The 13,634-nt window shown below is 36.1% G+C and overlaps 1 protein-coding gene across 3 annotated transcripts in view; it reads right to left on the bottom strand.

Annotated features, from left to right (window-relative positions):
• Positions 1-13,634, bottom strand: part of TAB2 (TGF-beta activated kinase 1 (MAP3K7) binding protein 2) — a 91,013-nt gene that overhangs the window by 12,342 nt on the left and 65,037 nt on the right. For all 3 annotated transcript variants that reach the window (XM_073022564.1, XM_008006697.3, XM_038002280.2), the window contains 3 exons: positions 1,651-1,811; positions 1,347-1,440; positions 185-265 (listed from right to left, as the gene is read on the bottom strand). In XM_073022564.1, coding sequence (XP_072878665.1) covers positions 185-265; positions 1,347-1,440; positions 1,651-1,811 — 336 coding nt within the window. The remainder of the gene's footprint in view (positions 1-184; positions 266-1,346; positions 1,441-1,650; positions 1,812-13,634) is intronic.

The following is a 13,634-nucleotide window of genomic DNA, read 5'->3' as shown; positions in this document are numbered from 1 at the left end:
CATCTTTGCATCCTCCCCAACCCCAAGCATGTACATGAAAATAAACAAACATCTTCTTAACGAATTCTTTTAAGAATGCCAGAGTTTGAAGCAATTCTAGAGAGGAAGGTTGCTGAACAGGAAAATTTTTCTAAAATTTTGCTTTTCAAAAGTAACAGTTTTCACATTTAATGGATACACTAACCTTTGGGTTTTGGTGGCACAGGACCTACAAATCCAATATTGTCATAAAAGTTATGGATAGCGCTGGGATTAAAATGCGGTCCTGAAATATATAAAAAGTAAATATATCAATGCTTATAGCTCAAAAAAACTTTACCTTTTAAAACCAGTATTTCTTTCTAAAAAAAAAATCACGCTATAAGAAATGCTTTTCATTTATTTTGCCCTTCTAATCTCCAATTATATGTAAGATTTCAAAACATAGTTCAAATATATTATCTTAGGTATAACGTAGTACTCATAAAAATATATTATCTTAGGTATAACGTAGTACTCATAAACATAAATTTACCACTTACTCAGGGTAAGTGGTAAATTGTGAAAGAAGTCAAAGTAATGCTGGTAAGACATTAACAGAAGTAGAAGTAGACCCCTGTTCTATGTGGCAAGTTAAAATAACTTAAAATTTCACAATTTAAAATGTAATTTTAAATGATCAAATACGGACTAAACAGCTTTACCTCAATAAAACCTTGCATTAATGTAATAGAATGGTTAAAATTTTACACAAAAAGAGTAAGTTCAAGGATTGTAGTTTCTAGAATAGCACCAACTTTTTCTCTCCAGAGTTAAATTATGGTATTTTTCTATGAATGTTTAAAGATAAATAGCTTAATCAACATTTAAAAATAATAAAAATAAAAATAATCATCTTCCAGTTTTACAGATTCTGGAACACAGTCCCAAATGTATTAAAGACTTCTCTTTCGGTTAGATTCCTTCCCCTTCCTGTCTTTTCCATTTTATATCTTTTTATTATTTATCCAACTTCAGAATTAGGTTTAAGTGATAACATTTCCTTTTAGTTCTCTATGGAACTGAATTAAATTGTAAACATTATTTACTATAAATCATTGCTTGTCATTAACAGCTCAAGTATAAAAAACTATCATTGTCTAAAGAGTGTATAAACCTTACTTTTATTATCTTCTCTATTTTATCAGTTAAGATAGTGCCATTGAGATGGGGGTGACTTTTTAAATATATTCTTAAAACTGTATCTGGTTCTAAAGCCACATGTTCTGAGACAGTGAGATTATGATTGATAAATCTGTTTTTAGCCACAGGAAAACTGCTGGTGAATTAATACGATGAATTTCAGGTACGTATACACTGAACTTTACCTCGGGCTTGAAAAAGATCAATTTCTTTGGTTAGGCAGTCAATGTCAATCTGGAGTTGTCTATTACAACTTCTCAACTGCTGCATTTCTTCGAGCTGAAAAATAATTCTATGTAAGTAAGACTTGCACTGAATTCTTAGTCATTAGTTAATAAAGAATGGAGTTTGGCAGGGGAAAGTTAGGACAGAAAAACAAGTAAGAGTTAAGAACATCTGAAGAAAACTAGATCCAGATATTATACTTATGTTAGATGGCCTACTCTCACGTTCAAGCAGAGAGATCACAACAGTTACATAAAGACTTACGGAAGGTATTTGGGATATAGAATTTGATCTTTTCAGGCGCCTTCGAGTTAGATTATTTTCCATTTCATTAACCTCAGATTTTAATTTATCCAGCTTTTTCTTTTGAATCTCAAGTTCTCTTTGAAGTCGTTCCATTCTGGCCTTCTGGTGTACCAACAGAGCTGCAAACACATATCAGTAAACATGAGGACCTACCCACTTTAATCAATTAACCTTTAAGCAGACTTGGAAAAACAAAATAAACAAGAATTTGTCAAAAATCCCAAAGCTACATTAAAACAAAATATGGTATGTTTAGGCATTTAAAATTTCAAGTTTTTTTTTTTTTTGACACGGAGTTTCACTCTTGTTGCCCAGGCTGGAGTGCAATGGCGCAATCTCGGCTCACTGCAACCTCTGCCTCATGGGTTCAAGCAATTCTCCTGCCTCAGCCTCCCAAGTAGCTGGGATTATGGGCAACTGCCACCACACCGCACTAATTTTGTATTTTTAAAGAGATGAGGTTTCACCATGTTGATCAGGCTGGTCTCGAACTCCTGACCCCAGGTGATCCGCCTGCCTTGACCTCCCAAAGTGCTGGGATTACAGGCTTGTGCCACGGTGCCTGGCCAAATTCCAAAAATTTTTACTTAAAAATTGTTTTGGTTATTTAAATAAATGCTACTTTTCAAATTTTTTTTAGGATTTGGAGAAATTCACTTTATGAATGAAGACAGCATTTTTAGGCTACAACTTCTCTAAAGGTTTTAGTATTTTTAATTAACCTACTTACTGTATCTAATTCACATCTACCCTCGGAAAGGACAAGCTCTCTTACTTCAGAGTGTCATGTTTGGTCTATGAATGAAGCATTCTAATATGAAAATGTTATAGATATTTTAGAAGGGAATGTAGAATGGGTTGAATCCATTTTGATGTATGCAAGAAATAAAACAGGAAGATTGATTTTACTCCACATGAATGTTAACATTAAATTATCCCAATTGCCACTTATATTTTTGTATATTCAGATTATATTCTGTGAAAATATTTTCCAAGATCTTTAGAGAAACAAAATAAGCAATCAATCCCGCAGCATGAATGAACTACTTGGGAAACCATAATAAACTACAAATACTGGTATATGTTTTTGTGATCTATCCCTGGACATGAATCTCATCCTTTAGGATACTGGACTGGAAGTGAAGATACTGGAATCTACTTTTTATAAAGAAACAACATGGGATGATTCTATCTTGAGGAAAAAAAAGGGCAGATTTGGAAAAGCACTTTAAACAACCTCTAGAAATAAAAGTCATTGAAATGAAAAAGCCAGACAGATTACATACAAAGACAGCTGGTGACCTGCCAGACAGACGTAAGAATATTACCCAGAATGCACAGACAATGTGACAGAAAACATGAGAGAAGAGTTGAAAGGCCTCACATACATCTAAGAAAAAAATTCCAGGCTGGGTGCGGTGGCTCACACCTGTAATCCCAGCACTTTGGGGAGGCTGAGGAGGGTGGATCACTTGAGGTCAGGAGTTTGAGACCAGACTGGCCAACATGGTGAAACCTCATCTCTACTAAAAATACAAAAAGTAGCTGGGCGTGGTGATGGATGCCTGTAATCCCAGCTACCTGGGAGTCTGAGGCAGGAGAATTGCTTGAACTCGGGAGGCAGAGGTTGCGGTAAGCCGAGATTATGCCACTGCACTCCAGCCTGGATGACAGAGCGAGACTCCGTCTCCGCTGGGGGTGGGGGTGGGGTGGGGAAAGACAGGGAGAAAAGAATTCTAGAAGGGAGACAATAGAGGGGATAGACAAGAGGCAAGATGTGAAGAGATACAGGCTGAAAATGTTCCAAAATTGAAGGGAAAAAAGGAAGTAACAAATTTTAGAAGATAAAATAATTTGTTCACCTAATTAAATTATCCAAGAATACAAATGAATAAAGGTATTTCCAGAATAAAGTCTGGGGAAATTCAACAATCACAGATAGTTGCTGGAATAACTACTAAAGATATGTTTTGATAAGAAGGAAATTAAATACAAAAGAATGGAATAAGATGAGTAAATGTGAAAAAAAAAAAAAAAGCTCTGACAATAAAACAAAGGAAAAGACTATGGCAGGGCAGGGGAGCAGTAGACATTGTTTAAAACAAAGTGAAAATAAAATACTGGAAAAGAATAACAAGACACTGAAGTGCAAAGATCAGAGGTGAAGTATTCTAAGGTCTTGAAGGTATTTAAGAAGAATACACTTAAATGTTGCTAAGCCAAATATACAAGCTCAGTATTTAGGGATCAGTACTAAAAGAAGTTCAACAGAATGTGCAGTTTCTAACTTAGAAGAACCTAAGGAGAAATGAGGGAAATTTAATTAAACCTAGGTAGCAGGAAAGGAGGGGATAAAGGAAAGAAATGCAAAACAAAAACCTGACTGGGATAATTCCAAATATACTAGAAATAACAATGAATGCAACCTAATTAAACATATCTGTTGAGATAAGTAGACTGAATTGTAAAAACTCAGCTATATGCGGCTTATGAAAAACACTCAAAACATAATTCACTTATCTATTCTTGTAATAAGTTGAGGGTCTAGGTTTCAGGTGTTGTTGTAGGCATTTTGGAAGTCCACGAACAAAATAGGAAAAAATCCTTGCCCTTGTGGAGCTCACATTACAATGGAGCAGAGATCAGGGCCAGGGAGTAGGGCAAGAGAAAGACTCTAAACAAAGGGTAAACAGGTAGGCAAACGATGGCCCAGGGGCCAAATCTAGCCCACTGCCTGTTTCATCATTAAAGTTTTACCGGAAAATACAGCCTTGCTCATTTGTTTACTTGCTATCTATGGCTGTTTTAATTTTACAACAGCAGAATTAAATAGTTGTGACAGAGATTATGTGGCCTACAAAATCCTAAATGATATACTATCTGGCTGTTTACCAGATCATGTAGAGCCTTGCTGACCATATTAAGGACTCTGAATAGAATGGGGATCTATCATAGCACAGAAGGGTTCAAAATAAAAGGACTCAAGTAAAATAAATATCTTGCACTTCAGGCACTACTCTAAGAAGCATAAAGTAATAGCAGTCAATTGCTGGAAGTATCTGAAGACTGTGGTGCACTGAAGGCAACAACAAAACCCAAACCCAGCTCCACTCCTGACTAAATTGATGCAATGACTCATAATAATAACCTGAAAGAAAAAGAGATGTCCTCATTTCTGGGTGTAAATACCATTTACTTTAGTCTCCTCTGTTCCTTTACATACAATGTGTGGCATTCAATAAAAAATGAGACATACAGAAAACCAGAAGAAAAATGGAATTCATCATCAAGAGATAAAGTGATCAACAAAACTATACTCAAAGATGATGTAGCTGGAATTACCTGACAGAAAACTTAAAGATTTAACTATGATTAATATGTTAAAGGATCTAGTTTAAAAGGTGGACAGCATGCAAAAAAAGATTCACAATTTGAGGAGAGCGGTGGAAATCATGAAAGGGTCAAATGCTAGAAATAAAAAATTATTTATCAGAGATAAAGAGTTCCTTGGACAGACTTAGCACACTGGACACAGAAGAATCAGTGAACTTGAAGACAGAAATTACCCAAACTGAATACACCAAGAAACAAGTGAAAAAAAGAACAAAAAACTTAAGAGTTGCAGAACCAACATCAAACAGTCTATGTGTAATTGGCAAAAGAGGAGGAAAAAAGGCAGGAGAAATATCTGATGTGATAAAGACCAAAAATTTTCCAACATTAATGAAATACAACAAATCACAGATCTAAGAAGCCTATAGATCACCAAAAAATGCTAAAACAAAACCCCTAGACACATCACAAAGTGCTGAAAACCAAAGATTTTCATATATTTCAGAAAAAAATCTGACTTTAGGGCAAAACATATGAGATAAAGATGTTCTTTACTTAATGATAAAAGGAAAAAATGCTAGTATACAACTCTGCATGGAAAATCACAAAAATAATCTAATTTGTTTTCCAACAAATACATTATAAAGTATACATTCCAGGATAAGGTTGAGCATTCTCCCAGTCACAGCTCCATCAGCAATCCCCAATCCTATATCCCTAACGTCTTCTATCAAAACAAGAAAGTAAATCATAGAGTTTGAGAGATACACAGAAGGCCAATATTAGTAGGAGCCAGACTTTAACAGCAAGCAGAAATCTGATTCAAAGATGATTTAGGAGACTTGAAAGAGTCACAGTTGCTACACAAACGGTTGTGAGGTGTTTTGAGGTTCAAAAGTAAATTTTTCAGAATATATCTGAAATAAGCATTGCATCCTTAGATATTTAAAGGGGTTTTTGCAATGGCTGAAGATGTGGCTTACCTTTGGGAGTAAAGGCAAAGTATCTCTTTTGATTAGTCTCAAGCTCTAAAGTAAAATATTGCAAATCCATTTACAATTACTTACAACTTATTTATGAGGCATTTCTTTGCACTTTAAACAAAATTATAGAGTTATAATGACTATATTACTTAGAAAAGACATACCTAGTTGGTTGACTTGTCTAGGTATGGCTGTTATAAACAAGCTAAAAATGCTATGAATATACTAGGAAAGCAGTTCTCTATTTCTTAGCAATTTTTTCTTCTAAGTGGCTGAATTTTTATGTGTCTAGTTCACTTTTCATTTGTGGTTTGAGATCTTTAGATAGGAATCTGAGAAAGACGAATTACAGAGAAAAAAGGGATCAAAGTGAATTTCTAAAAATCACTGTAAAAATTCGGCTAAAGTCAAAACTCTTCTTGAGCTGTGAGTTTTGTCTGCAAGTTTAACCTTGACTATACAAAATAATATCCAATATTTGTCCATTATGAAAAAATGTGATTAGATTGAATACGAAACAATGTTGGTAGATAAACAGCAAAGACACTTTTGCTCTAATTAGCCTCCACTAAATGAAAAAATCTGTCTCCTGAAACCCCATAAAAATGAGGTATGAATGACAAAGGTTCAATCTACCAACAAATAAGAAAAAGAAGGCAATTAATTGACAACAGATGTCAACAAGTTTCTGGAAAGCTAGAAGCAGATGAAATGACAGCTGAATGAAGGAGTGGAGAAAGCTGAAGTCTCATGGACAAGGAGGGTGCTGTAGACAAAATGGCAGCTCATCTGCCCGGCAGTAACCTAAAAAGGCTCTTGACTTTGGAAGAAGGAGGAAACAACAGAAGGCAGGAGTTAGGAAAGGGCCAGAACACAGAGGCTTAATTAGCTATCTGTATATGGAACAGTCAACTTTTCCCCATCCTAAAGGGAAGGTAGCTGTAAGTTTAAGGATCACATAGTTGAAGAAAATCTGATATGAAGGCAGGTGGATCATCTGAGGTCAGGAGTTCAAGACCAGCCTGGCCGACACGGTGAAACCCCATCTCTACTAAAAATACAAAAATTAGCCAGGTGGTAGTGGCTCGTGCCTGTAATCTCAGCTACTCAGGAGGTTGAGGCAGGAGAATTGTTTAAACCTGGGAGGCAGAGGTTGCAGTGATCGCGCCACTACACTCCAGTCTGGGCAACAAAGTGAGACCCTGTCTGCTCCCCTCGCCCCACCAAAAAAAAAAAAAAAAAGAAAGAAAATCTGATAATGAATGTGAAAGATCTGCATAAACAGAGAAAAAAACTAAATCCAGATGAAGTGAAGACAACATAGTAGAGAGACGAGAACTTAAATTCTAATATCATTAAGAAACTTAAGACACTACTGTACCAATAAAACAACAATCTTCTTCGAAAAGCAATCAGAGAACTAGCTCTTGGAAATTAAAACCTTAACTGCCAAAATGAAAATTTCATATGGGAGTCGGAAAAAAACTTAAGGAAATCTCCTACAATGTAGAATGGAATGATAAGGAGGGGCCAGGTATGGTGGCTCATGCCTGTAATCTCAGCACTTTGGGAGGCCTAGGAGGGAGAGTCATTTGAGCCCAGGAGTTTCACCAGCCTGGGCAACAAAGAGAGATGCTGCCTCTACAAAAAAATTCAAAAATTAGCCAGGCGTGGTGGTGCACACCTGTAGTCTCAGCTACTCGAGAGGCTGAAATGGGAGATCACTTGAGCCTGGGAGGTCGAGGCTACAGTGAGCTGACAGCACCACTGTACTCCAGCCTGGGCAACAGTGACACCCTGCCCCTGCCCAACACCTCCAAGAAAGACAAAGACGTGAAATATACTGAAGATGTAACGAGAAATAGATAGAAAGCTCATTCAAGACATTATAACAGCTGAACAAGAGGAGGTCTAGAAACAGACAATAAAGAAACCATAGTGGGGATCAGAAAAGAATTTCCCAAGGCTGAAGGGAGACACTAGCCTGTAAAATGGACGAGTCTACTAAATGTGGGACAGGATGATTTAAAAAAACAACAACCCTACACCATTGTAAAATTTCAGACTACTAAAGACAAGGAAAGATCTTAAAAATTTCCAGAAAGAAAAAAAGTAGATCACATACAAAGATACAAGAATCATATTGACATCATATTTCCTCAGTAATAAGGAAATCACTACATTTTTCTGTGGAGAAATGATATTCAACCAATAATTCTATATCCAGCTAAAAGTATGAGGGGATTTCCAGATATTTAAGGACTTAGAGAATTTACCTCCCAAGTCTCATTAGGAAAATACTTAAAGACATGTTCTAGCAAATTGAAGGCCTAAACCAAGAAAGAAGACAATATAAGATCCAAGAATGGTGACTCTAATTTATAACAGGGAAGAGAGAACTCCAGGAAAAACGAACAGATGGTATCTTGGAGGTGCCGAAAGGATATGATAAAGGCAGAGAACAACAACAACAAAAATTAACAATTCCAAGGAAAACAGATAAATACCTGGGCTTTGCAGTGAACAGATGATGAAGAAGGAATTACAGGTAAAGAAAACAATATTCAGTATCCTTTAAATCCTCTTTCAAAGTTAAATTTTAATGGATAAAAGTAATTTAAGCATGCAACTCTCTCTTGAGGTTGTTGTTAAAAATAAGTGAGTACTAAGTGAACTCAAGCACCAGGGCTCTTAAACCACTGCTACAAGCATTCTAAATGGTTTATACAGAAAGCTCAGTACTTACCCAACTTTTGTCAGCTCATGAACAATGAAGAAAATTTCTTTGTTACTCAATTTTATTTGAAATTTAAAAAACACACTTGAAGTTCCAGATGGTGTTAGTTTTATTAATTTTAGTTATTCTTTACTGTAAATAATGTCAAATTTCTCCAGAAGTTAAAAACAAAAACACAATAATTTGCTTACTGAAAAAAGACATATGTCATTGGAAAACATACTAGGGACTTGTAGATACAAAGATTTTAGGCTTGTTTAAATGAAAAAAGAAAAATTTTGCTATTGAACAACCTAATAGGTACTTACTTCTGGAATCTTTTTGTTTTTTGTCTGTAATGACAATTTTACATCTCTAAGTCAGGTACATGCCTAAGTCATGCCTAAGTCATTGTACCTAGGAAAGTACAACGTCAGCTTCTATAACCAATCAAGATTTTTCTACGCTGTAACTTTGTTGACAACAGGAATCATATCTGTTTTATATATCACTGTATTACCATAGTCACTTATTTGGTGACTGAGTCATAAAAGATTTAAAGATGGCAATTATAACTTTAGAGCAAACTGTTTTAATCTATTTTGTCATTTTTAAAGGCAGTTTGAAATCAGATCAGTGCTGCAACTGGGCCCACAATTTGGGCAACAGATGTAAAACAAAAGTATGCTTAATCTCTAACTATTTTTAATAACTTAATAAGAGATGAATTTTAGTCATTTTAGCGTAACTGGTGAGACCTCTTGCTAGATAATTTGCTGGCCTTTATTTTACATAATTAAGATTCTGCATGTAATCTTACAGCATTAAGATATAGGTATTATCTAAAACTTTTACTTTAGACAGAAGGAAAACAGGCCTAGAGGCACCAAAAGAGCCTCAAAACAATAAAACTGGATGAATCATTATGCGACGTGGGCGTGTTTATGGCTTAGAAAGGTTTATACTTTTTTTTTTTTTTGATGCAGAGATTCGCTCTCTTGTTGCCCAGGATGGAGTGCAATGGCGCGATCTCGGCTCATAGCAACCCCCGCCTCCCAGGTTCAAGCGATTCTCCTGCCTCAGCCTCCCCAGTAGCTGGGATTATGGGTATCTGCCACTACGCCCAGCTAATTTTGTGTTTTTAGTAAAGATAGGGTTTCTCCAGTTGGTCAGGCTGGTCTCGAATTCCTGACCTCTGGTGACCCACCCGCCTCGGGCTCTCAAAGTGCTGGGATTACAGGCATGAGCTGCCATGCCCGGCCAGGTTTATACTTTAAAAGAGGATATGGTAGCTGTTTTCAAGTTTTTGAAGGGATGCCATGAGACCCATTCAATATGGTTTCAAGGCAATACTAAAGAGAAAATACACTGTAAGATTTCTGTGGCGGGGTGCAGGGGCTCACACCTGTAATCCCAGCACTTTGGGAGGCCAAGGCCGGTGGATAATTATGAGGTCAAGAGATTGAGACCATTCTGGCCAACATGGTGAAACCACGTCTCTATTAAAAATACAAAAATTAGCTGGGCATGGTGGTGGATGCCTATAGTCCCAGCTACTTGGGAGGCTGAGGCAGTGGAATCGCTTGAATCTGGGAGTCAGAGGTTGCAGTGAGCCGAGATTGCACCACTGAACTCCAGCCTGGGTGACACAGCAAGACTCGATCTCAAAAAAAAAAAAAAGATCTTTTTTTTTTTCCCCTCAAAATCTTGGAATACGGAAAGGCTTTCTAAATAACACACAAAACCCAGAGGCCATAAGAGTAAATTCTGAGAAGTCTGAATATGTAAAAGTAAAAAATTTATAAGGCAGAAAAAATTTTATTGACTAAGTAAAAGGTACTAACAAAGTAGAAAGAATAGACTAGGCATTTTACAGAAATAGGTAAGTTCACAAGATGAGAAATACAAATGGCTGGAAAAAGAACACATGAAAAGTGTCAACCTCAATCATATTTAAATATGCAAATTTAAGCTCCCAAGAAAAAGATGAAAACTTAAAAAAACCCAAAGCAACAATATATTTTTACCTATTAAACTGACAGATATACTTTTTTCAACCACCTACAAAATATGATGAGTGGAGAAGGGAAAGAGGAAAGATTATCCTTAAATGTTACCAAAAATGTTCCCCATTTATAAGTACGGGAGTATAAACTGGTAAAATCTCTTTAGAGAGCCTCAAAATTGAAACTGGCAACATTTACTGGCAGTCATTAGTGTCCTTCCCCACATTCTTTTGGCTGTCTGTCTCCCAGGTATGTGGTAGAACTGTGCCTCCCTGTTGCTGCTGAATTAGGTGTGGCTGTGTGCTTTGTTTTAGCTACAGAGTAACATGCGTTGAGGCAGAGGCTTAAGGAGCCACTGCTCACCCTCTATGTTTCCTTGGTCATGGAAGCACAGAAATGGAGCTTCCCTTAACCTGGGTTGCTGGGTGAGGGTGATGCAGAACAGAGGCCACCAGCTAACCTATATGGGATAAGAAATGTGAGATAGAAATAAATCTTTGTTGTTTTTAAGACATGGTTTGTTACTGCAACATAACCAAGCCTAAATGATACATCTATCAAAATTAAAAACACATATATCCTTGGACACAGCAGTTTCACTCCTAGTAATCTCACAGTCTGCCAAGACACTTGGACATGGGTACAACTATGTATACACAAGGATTTTTATTGCAGCACTGTTTGTAAAAACAAGATTAGCAACTACTTAAGGTCTATCAAGAATAGACTGGTTAGATATTATGGTACACAACACTATGCAGCCATTTCTTAAAAAGCAGATCCTGCTGACATGGAATTTTCTCAAAGAGATAAAGACAAAAAAAGAGACATAATCCTAGAATACAAAATGAACTGTTTGAGAAACTAGTTATCTCTAGTGAGGGGAATTTTTCATTATATACCCTTTAGTTCTATTTTCAGTTTTTTAAAAAACCAAGTATGTAGAAAAATATTTTAACGCAATTCCTATCAGAATTCCAGTTGACTTCTATATAGAAATTGACAAACTGATTCTAAAATTTACTTAGAATTTCAAGAGACTCTAAATAACCAAGCCTACCTTGAAAAAGAACCAAGCAGGAGAACTCACATGTCCCAATTTAATAATAAAATAATTATAGTAATTAAGGCCATATGGTATTGGCATAAAGAACATATAGAACAATGGAAAAGAACTGAGAGTCCAGAAATGAACCCACACATTTATGGTCAACTGGTGTTTTACAGGGGTGCCAAAATCACTCAATGAGGGGAAAAAGTCTTTTCAACAAATGGTGCTGGAATACTTGGATAGCCACATGCAAAAGAATGAAGTTGGATCCTTACCTCATGCCATGATACAGAAATTGCATCAGAATGGATGAAAGATCAAAGGTTAGAATATAAGAACCAAAATTATATAACTCTTAGGAGAAAAAATAGGAGTATCTTCATAACCTCACCTCAGAGTTAGAAACTGATTCCTAGGACACCAAAAGCAAGAGCAAGAAAAATACATAGAGTTTGGACTTCAGCCAAATAAAAAATTTGTGCTTAAAAGACACCATCAAGAAAGTGAAAAGACAACACGAATGGGAGAAAACTGCAAATCATGTAAGGGACTTATTTCTAGAATATACAGATAACTCACACAACTTAACAATAAAGATGAATAACCTAAAAGTAGGCAAAAAAGAAAATATGCAAATGGCCAGTAAGCACACGAAATGATGCTTGACATCATTAGCCAATAGGGAAATGCAAATCAAAATCACAATGAGATACTTTGCAGCCACTAGGATGGCAAGTAACACAAAGTCAGATAAAAGTGTTGGTGAAAATGTGGAGAAATCAAAACCCTCATACACAGCTGGTGAGGATGTAAAATGGTGCAGTCACTTTGGAAAACCGTATGGCAACAATTCCACTGCTGAAAAGGTGGAAAAAACCAAAATGTCCATCAACTGATGAATGAATAAATGAAATGCAGTATATTTATATAATGGCGTATTTGGCCATAACAAGGAAAGAACATCTTGCTACACCACAGATGAGTCATGAAAGATCAGATTCCATTTTATATCAGGTGTCCAGAATATGTAAATTTATAGAGACAGAAAGTAGATTAGTGGTTCCCTAGTGCTGAGGGTGGGGGGTAATGGGATAGGGAGGTGATAGCTTACAGGATATGGGGTTTCCTTTAGAGGGGATGAAAGTGTTCTACTGGCTGGGTGATGGTTGCACATATCAGTGAATAAACTAAAAACTGACGTTTACTGTAAGTCAATTGCACTGTATATTAACTACATCTCAATAAAGATGTTAAAATAATGTCTAAACATTTAAAAAATTTAAAGGATTTACATAACTTAGTGTACTGTTCTCACATTTAGTGAATGTCTGTCAGACATACTGTAGAATATGTATATATTATATAAACCCAAGTGTTCACAGACCCACGTGTATAGTGTGTTCCTGCTTTAAGAAGTGTGTGTATACACATATATACACACAGGTATGTGTATGTGAATATAATGGGAATGAATGTAATGGGAAGGGGAATATAATGGGAAGGGGATAAGTAACTGCTAATGGAGAATATCCCTCATAGTTAAATAATGGAAAAGCTGGAGGAAGTGACAGGTCAAAGGTTGAAAGGAGACACATTTTTATTGCATTTGTTTTTTATAATTTCTTTTACTGACTGGTATTTTCATAATAGTTTTTAAAGGTATTGATTTAATGTAAGAAATTAGCAGGTAGAGCTCTCCAAAACCAGAATGCGCTACCTTAGGAGGCAGTTTGTGTCTCATAGGAATTTAAAGTACAGAATGGATTTACACTTGATAGGCTGGATGGGTATGTGGACTGGATAACTTATGGAGTAGAATTCTTCATGTCCTTTAAAGTCTCTTCCAACTCTGA

This window comes from Chlorocebus sabaeus, chromosome 13, assembly GCF_047675955.1.
Source record: "Chlorocebus sabaeus isolate Y175 chromosome 13, mChlSab1.0.hap1, whole genome shotgun sequence".
Taxonomy (NCBI): domain Eukaryota; kingdom Metazoa; phylum Chordata; class Mammalia; order Primates; family Cercopithecidae; genus Chlorocebus; species Chlorocebus sabaeus.
Note: the sequence above shows the minus strand (reverse complement) of the source record. Positions and strands in the feature narration are given on the sequence as shown.